The 13,738-nt window shown below is 37.3% G+C and overlaps 1 protein-coding gene across 5 annotated transcripts in view; it reads left to right on the plus strand.

Annotated features, from left to right (window-relative positions):
• Positions 1-13,400, plus strand: part of LOC128234223 (multidrug resistance-associated protein 1-like) — a 35,660-nt gene extending 22,260 nt beyond the window's left edge. For 3 of the 5 annotated variants that reach the window (XM_052948311.1, XM_052948314.1, XM_052948315.1), the window contains 15 exons: positions 11-197; positions 546-654; positions 905-1,055; positions 1,439-1,670; positions 2,582-2,726; positions 6,186-6,351; positions 8,562-8,652; positions 8,958-9,066; positions 9,339-9,462; positions 9,723-9,824; positions 10,181-10,327; positions 10,786-10,944; positions 11,303-11,469; positions 11,867-12,061; positions 12,677-13,400. In XM_052948311.1, coding sequence (XP_052804271.1) covers positions 11-197; positions 546-654; positions 905-1,055; positions 1,439-1,670; positions 2,582-2,726; positions 6,186-6,351; positions 8,562-8,652; positions 8,958-9,066; positions 9,339-9,462; positions 9,723-9,824; positions 10,181-10,327; positions 10,786-10,944; positions 11,303-11,469; positions 11,867-12,061; positions 12,677-12,788 — 2,196 coding nt within the window. In that variant the 3' untranslated portion in view covers positions 12,789-13,400. Of the gene's footprint in view, positions 1-10; positions 198-545; positions 655-904; positions 1,056-1,438; positions 1,671-2,581; positions 2,727-6,185; positions 6,352-6,764; positions 6,931-7,488; positions 7,655-8,561; positions 8,653-8,957; positions 9,067-9,338; positions 9,463-9,722; positions 9,825-10,180; positions 10,328-10,785; positions 10,945-11,302; positions 11,470-11,866; positions 12,062-12,676 lie in introns of all 5 variants that reach the window. The other 2 variants (XM_052948312.1, XM_052948313.1) reach the window with 2 other exon arrangements.
• Positions 13,401-13,738: the final 338 nt, after the last annotated feature.

Genomic DNA, 13,738 nt, shown 5'->3' on the forward strand with positions numbered 1-13,738 from the left:
GTCTTTATAGACACGTATCTTGGTGACGCACGGTGTTCACTGGCTGCCGATGGTGGACACAATCGTCGTAATGATTGACGGCCGTGTGTCAGAAATGGGCTCTTACGAGGAGCTTCTATCACACGATGGAGCGTTCGCCCAGTTTCTCAAGACATACCTGACACAGGAGCATGACGATGAAGATGACGACCCCGAGGGTAAGTAAGGATGATGTAGGGATTTGCAAATGAGTAGGGGTTAGGGGAAAAGTTGTTTTAGTTACGTTCATATGAAGGGCTGCTCTTACATGATATCGCATTCGCTCAATTTCTCAAGACGTACGTCACCCAAGTGCAGGAAGATAACGGAAGGTATGCGTTGGAAAGTGGAAATAAGAAAATTCTTGTAAGATATCTCTTGAATAGTCAGTGTGTAATACCTTATCGTACAAACAGTAATACAGATTATTGTTAATTCGCATTGCTGTTTTTTTCTCACTTTCTATATATGTTTAGTATGTATGAAATGCACTATATGATTCATAGCCTGGTGTTTTATTTAAACAGTTCAACAAATAAAGAGCCGGATATTGGAGCGGGTTGACTCGGTCACATCCGGCACAGATGGAACAGAGAAATCAGGAGACGAAGACGTCGTCGCCCGTCTAAGAAAAACGTAAGCAAATCTCCTTAAATATGATGTGTTTTTACTCTTTTGCACAGTTGGTCATAGGTACAGGTAATAAGTGTATACTGGTATATTCTAAGAATTTACTCCGAATGGCCCTTTGCATGTTTGATTTTATTATGTTGATTTCAAAATGTGTGATAAAGCCTGCATGTAATATTGGTTTCATGCAATAAAATAGTATTATTTCAATTAAAAAATCAACAGCTGTACTTGTCCGCATGTTATTTTTCAACAGTCCGGCGAAGAGTACTAAAACCTCTAAACCCCCGATGGCGCGTTCTATCTCGGCCATGGAACCGGAAGTCGGAAAGGGAAAATGGCAAGAAGAGAAAGACCCGAAAAAAACAGACAAACTCATCGAGGCGGAGAAGGCGGAGACCGGAAACGTACGATTCATTACAATTATTCTAATATGTTTTCATATCATAAAGTTTCCTTTTGTTTGGTAATTAAAGGTTGGAAAATGGCTTAACGTATATTAAGGATTGTATGTTAACGAAGATTAACGAATGCATGAAATAATATTTGTACATAAAATGTTGTTAACATGACTGATTTATCAGTCCCTAATATGAGTATGGGTTCAAGCGGACCATGGTCATCTTTTAAATCGGTATATTCAAATAAGGTTATAGAGTATGTTTGTCTATAATTCATGCCGTACCATATAGTAACATTTAGTTTCATTATTGCATTTAAGTTATTTTAGTTTGCCATATTGAAGTAAACTTGTGTGAAGAATAATGATGATATTTGCGTGATTTTACAGGTATCATGGCGCGTGTACTTCAAGTATCTTGCGGCGATCGGAGCCTTCTACTCGGTTCTCATTCTGGTTTGCTTCATCCTGTACCAAGGTGCGGCTAACGGCGCCAACATCTGGCTGCAACAGTGGACCGATGACAAATACCTTCAGGACCTCAATAACGTTAACACGACCGAGTACAAGGACAAGAATTACATGTACCTTGGGGTTTATGGCGTGTTTGGTGTGGGGCAAGGTACGTTTATAGTCTTACTGGTTGCCATTTTGTGACAGAATCTCCGAAACTAACTTAGATAATTACATCGTTTTATTGGTCGCCTTTAATAAGAACGAATTTACTCCAGAACACAACGTCGCTTTCTTCTGATCACAGTTATATTGATGGCGAGATACAACACGGTTTTCTACATTCGGAACTCCTCGGCCATTTTATCGAAAACAACCTCGGATGTATGCCGGTACATCAGTTGAAGTAGTTCGTAAATTTTTGAATTATATCATTAATTAAATGTATTGATTTAGAGTTGTATTTATTAATCTAAGTTTAAATTGATTGCCAGTGAAGTGAATTATTGTAAACAAAATTAAAATTCCCACGAGTAAAGTCATAAAGTTTAACTGCTTAATAAAATTACTACGCGATCTACTTGCAGCGGACTTAAACGTGCCACTTTTTGAGTATGTAAACCGTCCAAATACATCCGAGGTTGTTTTTGAAAAAAAAAATGGCCGAGGAGCTCCGAATGGGTTTTCTAACCAGTATGCTCTAAATATGTAGTTCCATTGGTATTTCCCATTCTCATTCATCAGAGGTTTGGTAACGATAACTCTAACAAATGTGGTAAGAATAGCCTCAATGCTCTTGTGTAGGAGAATGCTGAATCCCTGATCTTTTTGCAGCGATTCTTGTGCTGGTGTTACTTATCTTCGAAACTATGCTTATGATGCACGCGCCGGGTGGACGTGATGCACAACGTCATGCTGGCTGGAACGCAATAAACCGCGTAGCAAATTAAGCATCACATTGCTCTTTTTGTAGCGATTCTTATACTGGTGTAGCTTATTTTGAATGGTATGCGGATGATCCACTTGGCTGTTGAAAATTGAAATACGTAATATCTTACCCGTTATATTGCTCTGTTGCAGCGGTTCTTGTGCTGAGTTACGCTGTTTTCGCGGCTATGCGGATGATCCACGCGGCAGGCGTGATGCATAACGGTATGCTGGCGAACATCCTCAAGCTGCCCATGGCGTTCTTCGATACGACCCCGCTTGGCAGGATTGTCAACAGGTACCAGGCCTATCTAATACGTAAACCAATAATACTCATACAAATTTGCGCGCTATGACGTACATTACAAACATGAATATAATAAAAGCAAGTTTTGCAATGTACTTGTATGGTTGAATTTTAATATCAAGCTATGAAGATTAAAGTGTTTTAAATTTCTATTTATGATAAAATTTATATTGATAATTATAATGATGTCAAACTATCTTACATTGTGTTTTTCACATTCTGTATCCACTATATATAAATATCTGATACAAATTGTTGTCATACCAAAAACAAATGTCTTTATAATATTTTTTATTTAAAAATGGATTATTCCAGAAATATATACAGCAGACTTTAACCCTCTTTGCCATTGAACCAGGTTTTCTGCAGATATAAACGCACTCGACAGCATCCTCCCTATGAGTGTTCGCCTCTTCCTTCTGACGTTTTTTTGAGGCTTTGAGTGCCATTATTATAATAAGCTATTCTACGCCATTATTAGCTCGACTATTCGAAGAATAAGGAGAGCTATACTTCTAACACTGGCGTCGGCGGTGGCGTCGGCGTCGGCGTTGGCGTCACACCTTGGTTAAGGTTTTGCATGTAAGCACCTTTAAGTCATTATCTCAGTAAATACATCAGTTATTGCATTGAAACGTTGGATATATATTCCCAACTATCTTAGATACTAAATTAATGAAGTTAGATAACAATTATTTGAATATAATGCAAAAAATAGGCCTTTATTATTCGACTTAGAAATTCTGGTTAAGGTTGCGCGTGTAAGCACACATAGGTTAATATCGCAGCAACTACTTGAGGTATTGCATTGATACTTGATACAATGGTACTTAACCATCCAACCTACTAAATTAACCAAGTTAGATAACTCTAGTTTGCATTTAATGTAAATAATTGCCCTTTATTATTCGACTTAGAAATTCTGGTTAAGGTTTTGCGTGTAAGCACACATAGGTTAATATCTCAGCAACTACTTGAGGTATTGCATTGAGACTTTATACAATTGTAGTAAACCATCCAAACTACTTAATTAACCAAGTTAGATCACTCTAGTTTGCATTTAATGCAAAATAATTACCCTTTATTATTCGACTTAGAAATTCTTGTTAAGATTTTGCATGTAACCACATTTAAGTCAATATCTCAGCAAATATATCATGTATTGCATTGAAACATTAGATATGTATTCCCAGATAACACTTTTTGAATATAATGCAAATTATGGGCCTTTATTATTTGACTTAGACATTCTGGTTAAGGTTTTGCATGTAACCACACATAGGTTAATATCTCAGCAATTACTCGATGGATTGCATTGAGACTTTATACAATGGTACTCAACCATCCAATCTACTTAAATAACCAAGTAATATAAATCCAGTTTGCATTAAATTAAAAAAATGGCCCCTTTTTTATTCGACATAGAAATTCTGGTTACCGTTTTGCATGTAACCACTTTTAAATCAATACCACAGCGAATACATCATGTATTGCATTGAAACCTTACACACAGGCTCCCATCTATTTAACCTTATTTAATCAAGTAAGGTAACTCTATCTTTTATAATATATAATTTTTGCCCCTTTATTATGCGACTTAGAAATTCTGGTTAAGGTCTTGCATGTTAGCATACATAGGATAATATCTCAGCAACTATTTGATGTATTGCATTGAGACCTTATACAATGGTATTCAACCACCCAACTCAATTGAATAACCAAGTTGGATAACTATATTTTGCAAATAATGGCCCTTTATTATTAGACTTAGAAATTCTCGTTAAAATTGTGCATGTAACCACATTTAAAACTTTTCAATCCTTACATTAAAAAGCGACGGAATAGTCGAGCGCGCTGTCTCTGTGACAGCTCTTGTTTTTGATTGTACTGATACCCATTGCATTCTTGTACTATCTCCTTCAGGTAAATAAGAAGGAATTGTGTTACTCAGAAAAAGGATCCTCTGCACCGAAACATCTGCGAAACATTGCATGCACGATTGAACCGAAACACAAACATTTTGGCCAAACTATACTAATATGAAACACAGTAGTTATATGGGAATTAACTCCAGCTTTTGTTGCATGACATATAAAGAATAAAGTGACATTTAACCTATATATTTGTTCACTTCTTCAGAAAATGTCTCTCTTAACAACGATCTAGGATAAAGTAATATTAATTACTACAGTTTAACAATATCAGAAAATTTCAAAATGCAATGTTCACTGCAGCAATGCATAGTTATTTTATGCTGGACGGTTGGTACAAACGACCCATTTAATTAATCTGATTTTTAGGTTAAATGTCACTATATTTTACAGGTCATATGACACCAAAGCAGGAGTTCATTCCCAACAAACTATTGTGATATGAAAGGCAAATCACACATGTCAACTATTCAGCTAGCTAAAGACTGTTTAATTATGTTATATGTACCAGACCATGTTGAATACAAATGTCCAATTTTTATCCAGGTTTTCAACGAAAACCGGGTTATTAGAATGAGGTTGTCGTTGGGCGGGCGGGCGGGCGTCAAACATTGGTTTCTGTTCAATAACTTTAGTTAGCATTGATAGATATTGATGAAACTTGGTGTGTATGTAGCTTATGGGAAGAGCAAGCTTGGGATTGCTTTTGAGGGGGTGTGGCTAAGGTCAAGGTCACTGTTACTAAAAATAGAAAAATGGTTTCTGCCCAATAACTTTAGTTAGCATTGATAGATATTGACGAAACTTGGTGTGTAAGTTGCTTATGTGAAGAGCTAGCTTGGGATTGCTTTTGAGTGGGGAGGGGCTAAGGTCAAGGTCACTATTACTTAAAATAGAAAAATGGTCAAGGTCACTGTTACTTAAAATAGAAATCTGGTTTCTGCTCAATAACTTTAGTTAGCATTGACAGATATTGATGAAACTTGGTGTGTAGGTAGCTTATGTGAAGAGCTAGCTTGGGATTGCTTTTGAGGGGGGTGGGGCTAAGGTCAAGATCGCCTGTTACTAAAATAGAAAAATGGTTTCTGCCCAATAACTTTAGTTAGGATTGATAGATATTGACGAAAGTTGGTGTGTAGGTAGCTTATGTGAAGAGCTAGCTTGGGATTGCTATTGAGGGGGAGGGGCTAAGGTCAAGGTCACTGTTACTTATTTTATATAATATTCAAAACAAACGATAGTGTTGCAAACAAACCTACTTCAAGTTCTTAAAACTGTCCTGAACTTAAAACTAACATTTGTGAGATTTATTTTCGGCCGCAATAAGTCCAGGGGTGAGCTATAGAAATGTTCAGTCACACAGCCTATTCATTGAAGGATTCCGCATTGCCTATTATCTAACCCATTTTTGTTTTGGACAGAGTTCAGGCAAATAGATGTCAATGATGGATATGAAGACACCGACTAGACACATAATGCTGTACACACCTGTACCAATTACCATTCCTTTCATCACCAGGTTTTCAAGGGACGTGGAAACCATTGACAACACGCTTCCGATGAATTTCCGCATGTTCCTTCTGACGTTTTTCGGAGCCCTGAGTTCATTCATTGTCATAAGCTACACTACCCCATTATTTTTGGTTGCCATGATACCCATTGCATTCTTGTACTATCTCATTCAGGTAATTACGGTGTGCATAAGAAACATATTACCAATACACTGGTGTTAGTATGCACATATGTCAGTGATTGAATTTAGCTCCGGTACCAGAAACGTAAAGAAGATTTCTCAATGCAATAAGTATTTATAAAAGCAGGGTTTTTTTTAAAAAATGACCAAAATGTAAAATTTATTCTTCTAATTTTAAATAATTATAATCTTTATTAAAGTTTTCCTCACTGACAAATGACAGAATAGAGACTTAATCCAGTAGCGCAGCTGAATATATTCGCGGCTTCTATATGCTCTAACCCTGTACTTATCACTTACATGTTTCAGACCCATGAAACCTGAAGGATTCAGCAATAAGTTCATCTTACGCCATACATACATATAACACGTTTAACATGCACTCTACTTACCATTCACTACCAGGTTCTCAAGAGATGTAGAAACAATAGACAACGCTTTGGCGATGAATTTCCGAATGTTTCTCACCACGTTTTTCTCAGCTCTCAGTACCGTGGTGGTAATCAGTTACACGACACCAACCTTTTTGGCTGTGTTGGTTCCCGTCATGTTACTGTACTACATGGTCCAGGTTGGTTTCCGGCTTTGGAAAGCTTGTAGTTGTGTTGGGCGTACAATTTGGGTCAAAAGTGTATGATATATACATTCAGAACAACTGTTTGATAGCAGTTTGTATAGGCTGAACCAATTGGAACACCGTAGATTTGCGTTTAAATGTTATTCATTTAGATATATTTGTTGTGTCCTCTCTTGGTGTGTTTTTGTAGAAGTAATGCTTTTGAACTCTATAATCACCTTAGATCTTTAAAGAGGTACTGGGTTGTTGTTTCGTGTTTACGATAAAGCTCCAAACTGTATACACCTGATAAGCCTCTGCTACAAGTACTAACAAACTATATCAATATACTACACTATAAATAAAATATTGTGTTTTTAGACGTAGAGTCTTAGCTAGAATACGTTATGTAAAATAGTATACAAGCGATGTACAGATTTAATGAGGGGTTTTTCATACATGTATCCAAGAATTAATCATAAGAGTATACACAGAAAGTTAATTCCTAAAGTTTTTGCTAAACCACAATGATGTAGGTTGTAATATTTATTTATATGCGACTATCACTCCCAGATTTTCTCGAGATGTCGAAACAATAGACTTCACCCTCCCTATGACCATGCGGAACTGTCTCAACCAATTCTTCACAGTCGTCTCAACTATGGTCGTGGTCACATACACTGCTCCATTTATATTAGTCATTATTGTCCCGCTGTTGGGTGTTTATTACATTATACAAGTAAGAATTAGTTTCTCCGCATGTCGCCGATCCTTTTTGGGGCTGCATGGGTCTGAACTTGTTTTAACATGTGATAGTTACTTAACTTGGAAGAGCATTCAAAATGACGCATATGTATCTAGATATCTATATTATTACATCATATAAATAGTTTACCCGCAAAAGCACGCTGTCGTTTTATTGATTGTTGCGCCCTATGTGTGTTTTAATATACACATGCTGGATGCTTAACAGTAATAATTCCGACTGCATCTTTGTTCTACAAAAACAGTTGAACCTATGCACGTGTCACACTTGTATATCTAGTTCCAAAGATATTTTAACGTGTGAAGGTTATGTTATCTGAAGTAGAGAAAGCACTTTTCTAGACATGAAGCTAAGTGTATGTTTGATTCATTTTTATCATGTTTGTGCCAATCATTAACATCATACACCTACAGTTTTATCAATGTTGAAACTATGTTAGCATCTTGCCACATTGCTTCACGCTTGTACAACCCTTTCTCAAATGTAAGCTTACTCCATCCCTGCCCTTCTCTCCTGGGCTTAAATGTGCCATGCCTAGTAATTGGCTAGATTGCTTGAAAAGTTTTGCACTTCTTGTTTTACATAAAAAAATATTTTAAAGATAGTCATATATTTCATAGGAAGAAATTGTATTTAATAATTGTTTCGTTCGAATGAATATTTACATGTGTATTTCATCTCTCTTAACATAATGTGTTTTTGTTAAACTCTAAGTATGATAATACTGCATGAAATCGTCAAATTTGCATATGTATTTCAAACAAAACATACTTTATTCCATGTTCAGTTAGTATCTTGATAGAATTAAGAAATGTTTGGACATCCGATTGCATGTGCTCTGAGGGTTGTACTCATGTATGTACCTTTCCGCGTGTTTCAGCGTTTTTACATCCCCACATCTCGCCAACTGAAGAGAATAGAATCCACTACTCGCTCGCCCATATACAGTCACTTTGGGGAAAGCATAGCTGGTATGTTAGGCGTTTTTACTTTTGTTTGGAACTGTATACATGAAATAGAGCATATAATAAAGCACGTAACGATCAATGGGGTGATGTTAATTTTCGCAATAAGGGTTGGTTTACTCTGATACATTATTGATACCTTAAACAGTTAAATGACTATAATTAACTATACAAAGGAGTTATTTCGTTTTGGGACTATTTCACAAACAGATTTAGGTATAGAATTGTTTCTTGGAGTATTGATGAAAATGCCCTGTATTATGATTAATGAGTGTAGCCGTTTGATAAATAAGTCTTATTTGGATACCTAGGTGCAAGCAGTATCCGAGGGTACCGTGTAGAACAGCGCTTTATGTATGAATCCAAAGAAAAGGTGGATAAGAACATGGTATTCTACTTTGCTGGGATAGCTTCGAACAGGTGGGTTTAAAATTCATGTTAAATGAAATTAAATTAAATAAGGAACTTGGCTGTAATGTATATTACTCACAATATGAGTATTATCCATTGGACATCTCTAATAATGTCTTGTTTTTCTTCGTGTATAATGTTGGCATAATAGTTATGAGCATGTAAACATCTGTCCTTTTTCATCGGCATCGTTTCGAGATGATTGAGCTAATGGAAAACTCCAAATTATGTTAAGCCCCTTACAGGAACAACCAATTTAGATTAGTAATTCAATTTAACAGATGGCTTGGTTTCCGACTGGAGGTACTCGGCAACCTCATTGTGCTAGCGGCGGCAATATTTGCAGTTGTCAAAGACGGGAACACCGGAGGTTTAGTCGGGCTATCTATTTCATACGCTTTACAGGTATGGTGTTCCTATTAACTGTTTTATTGTCCCCAAAGGGCAACATCCGAAAGACTAATTTTGCAAAACACAAGTGTACGAGAAATCAAATGATATGGTCTATAACGGCATTTAAAAAAACAACAACAGATGATATTCTTTAGATGAGCTATTTTAAATAATGCTCGTTAATACTCTTTTCGGTAAGCTTTATGATCAAGCATTATATTATGTCAATGTAATCACAGAATCATGGCATAATAACAAATGCCTGTTTGTAGGTGACGGGCGCTCTGAACTTCCTGGTGCGAAACACGAGTGATGTTGAGACTAACGTGGTTTCTGTTGAGCGCGTGCGGGAGTACACGGAGGAACCCACGGAGGTACAGTTGTTGCCCTTTTGTTTTGAAACAATTAGTGAAATATGCATTAGATTTGGGTTATTTTGTTTGCTTAAAAACAAATATATAAAGACGGTAAAAATCGTACAAGCGATAGTGGCCAGAATTTATACTACAAAATAAGTATATCTCGATTTTCTCACACCAAAAATGATAAACGCTTCCTCGATTAAACTGCACCGTCTTAGTCTGTTTTGGCTGCTTTGCATCAAGTAGGTGTAACTAGGATTACTGTTTCAATACGGCATCTCGAGAAGTACATGTATAAGGATGCCATTAAAGAGAGTTAACCTTTTAAACTTCAATACTTACTGTACTTTTACTATGTTCAATTACAGGCCGAGTGGGTGTTGCATTTCAAGCGTCCTTCATCAGATTGGCCTGACCAGGGTAACGTTCGCTTCAACAACTACTCGACCCGTTACAGGGACGGTTTAGATCTGGTGCTGAGGGGCATCTCTTGCGACATACGAGGAGGAGAGAGGGTAAGGATGATTTCACGTCGGTGATATACCCTTTATGATAAAGAAACAAGCACTCGGTCTGCTTTAGTCTATTTTGTGGATACTGGCTCGCACCGAAAACACTACAAATACTTTCGCAACGTGGTGCAGCTAATCATTTCAGAGCAAACATACCCAAAAGTTGACTTGACGTAATATGTCCGTTCTTCCTTCCTTCAAATAAAGTGTATGATCACTAAATATAGTAGCATGCATAGTACTCCGGACGAACGTGTGTATGTTTTATTTTGTTATCCCGGTTGATCGAGCGCATCGACATCGAACAACAGTTGATATCATTATTTGATTAGTTATCGTTACACATAAAACGAAACCATTTGTTCAATACTCAGGAGAGTAAGGACAGATGAATGTGTATATATCGTCTTACACAGTAGTGGTTCGTTTGTGTTTCAAACATATTTGTTTACTATCTATAGGTTGGAATAGTAGGACGAACAGGCGCGGGTAAATCTTCCCTGACGGTGGCGCTGTTCCGGTTGATCGAGGCGGCGGGAGGCAACATTGTCATTGATGGCCAGCGGATATCAGACCTCGGACTGCATGACCTGAGGTCCAAACTTACCATCCTACCACAGGTTAGATTACACATAGTTCAGCTGTTTTAGTGAGATTGCGCCGAAACACTTTATTGAATGTTCAAAACAAATGCAAAAATGTAAGCAAGTCTTGTGCGTGTATGTTCGTGATGTCTGTTCGTTTGTATCTCTCGTTCAATGTCCCTTGTGCTCTTATCTTGTGCCTCTAAACAGGGTTTGTATTTGAATTTTTGACTACCGAGTTTGTCACTGTAGTTTCCATTGTATTATGAGAATGAAATTCGAACTGGCGATAAAGGTTTTCTAGTTTCGGTATGAAAATAAACCGTCTGTATAATTATTTGATTTTAGAAAGGTATATACAATTGATAGATGCTTCATTTTTTCAACTTGCCAGGACCCTGTACTTTTCTCCGGTACCTTGCGAATGAACCTTGATCCGTTTGACCAGTACACGGACAATCAGGTGTGGGTGGCCCTCGAACACTCGCATCTTAAGGCGTTTGTAACCGGTCTGCCGGATGGACTGGAGCATGAGTGCGGGGAGGGAGGACAGAATTTGAGGTTTGTAATAAATGAATTGCATGATAAAAAAATAGTTTGTCCCAATAATAAACCTGTCGCTTTTAGTCTGACATATGGTCTTAAGCATGGGAGAGGGAACTGGAACAAATTTATGTATTGTATGCAATCGTGATGGGTTTAGGAGTAAGTAGAATTATTGGCCCGGGTCCTTGCGTCTAAATTTGGCCCAAGGCACTTTGTGCGTAAAAGATAAATGATGAATTACTGAAATCGAATTATTTATGTCTAATTCGAATATCCACGTGTTTTCGTCGTGTATCACGGCGACATGGGTGTAGTATATACAGAACGCTTCTAAAGAACACGAAGAAAAGAAGCAAGTGAATGCATTTAATGTCTGTCAATTGCTAGGGCGTGGTTTGTTTTCTATTTCTAGCGTTGGACAAAGGCAACTGGTGTGCCTAGCGCGGACACTCCTCAGAAAGACCAAAGTGTTAATCTTGGATGAGGCAACCGCAGCTGTGGACATGGAGACGGATGATCTTATCCAGAACACCATCCGGGAAGAGTTCAGGGGCTGTACCATACTGACAATTGCTCATAGGCTCAATACTATCATGGATTACGATAAGTAAATACATTTCTGGTGGATCCAAAATTATTACGTACTAAATATTAAAAGGAAGAAACAATCTTTTAGAAAGTTGGCATCTAACCAGCTTTAAGCTTTCATTAATTAAGCTCAATCTGTTCAAATTATTCACGCAGTAGTATCACTTACTAGTGGCTATTTATAGAATTAATTGCGTGATTGGCGTCATTATCGGGATATGAACGCAGTTGGGCTCGTTTAAGTGTGTGATATCCGAAACACTGATAAGTATGTAAATGTACACGGTTATGCCAATAATGATGTATGTGTGTTTTATTGCTGGATTTTTTCTCCGTTACAATCGGATTTTGTTCTACATGAGATTATGGTAGTTGTAAGGGTGATTGTGGTCTAGGGGCTTTCACCCCAGAAAGAGGGTTCGATCCCCACCAGGTGTGCTTGTTTATGGCCTGTTAAAGGGACACCAGTACTGGTTTCTTCCCAGGAACGGACTCGAGAGAGATTCATATCGTCATTCAACTGTCTTCATAATCCAGCTAAAATAAATTAATAGACACAGACTATAAAATGTATGTCTAAACATGTTATCTATTAGGCGATTAACACTGTAAGACTCTATGTATTGTATTTCAGAATATTGGTTCTTGACCAAGGTCTCATAAAGGAATTCGACTCGCCCGAGAATCTGCTAGCCGATACCACCACAGTCTTCTACGGCATGGCGCGCGCAGCAAATCTCGTCTGAAACAAAGTTACGAGTAACTAGTTGTCCCCAGTGAACAGTTGTCCCGAGTATATGAACAAAGCTTAATTCGAACAGTTTGAGAATTACAGGGTTGGACTAGAAGTGAAAAGTACTGATTCAAAACAGCCAAACAGGGAAGAAATCTAGTGCAAGTGAAAAAATAACTTATATCAAAGGGTTGTATAAACCAAGGCAGCAACTTGTATTGAAATTACGATAGCAAATAAGATATTCATGTATGGAACTAAATAGTTTTGTTCAAAGTGGAAATACATCATCTTTACTGTTGTATGTAATCTTTAGTATGTGAGAAATGTGTTTGCTTTCAAAAGGCTTTCAGACCTGAATCAATTAATTTCATATTATACATGAATGCATGATTTATAGATTGACATGTATATACATATGTAGTTTGCTCACACGTATGTATTTTTCTTATATTAGCAGTATTTAATCATAGGACTTTCATTCCTATAGGGAGAACTTGGCCGATCGAACTTCTGTGATATGGCAATTAGTTTTTTTAGAATAAATATTTACTGGTGCTTGTTATATGGATGAATATGGAAGATTTGTATTGAGTGATTAGTTAAATAAATATGTGGACTCTTTTGATTTGTTTCTTCTTAAAGAAAGTATACCCTAGCGGATCCAGCCCCCCCCCCCCCCCCCCCTAAATCTTCTTAGTTTTCACTTTTAATTTCTATATAGAAGAGAAAAAAGCAATTAAGTACGTCCAAACTGCACCATTTCAGACCAGCAATTGTTAAACTTTACTTGAGGAAATACCAAAAAAAAACCTTACCAACATTTTAAGACGAATAAATTTCGGTTCTGAAGGAGTGGCGCAGTTCAAAAGGTTTCGCCCCTTAGTAACGCCCCCTCTGACGTCAAATCCTGGATTCGCCCCTGGTGTATATCACCTTCATATAGAATATTTCACGAGCCGT

The sequence above is a fragment of the Mya arenaria genome, chromosome 5 (genome assembly GCF_026914265.1).
Source record: "Mya arenaria isolate MELC-2E11 chromosome 5, ASM2691426v1".
Classification (NCBI taxonomy): domain Eukaryota; kingdom Metazoa; phylum Mollusca; class Bivalvia; order Myida; family Myidae; genus Mya; species Mya arenaria.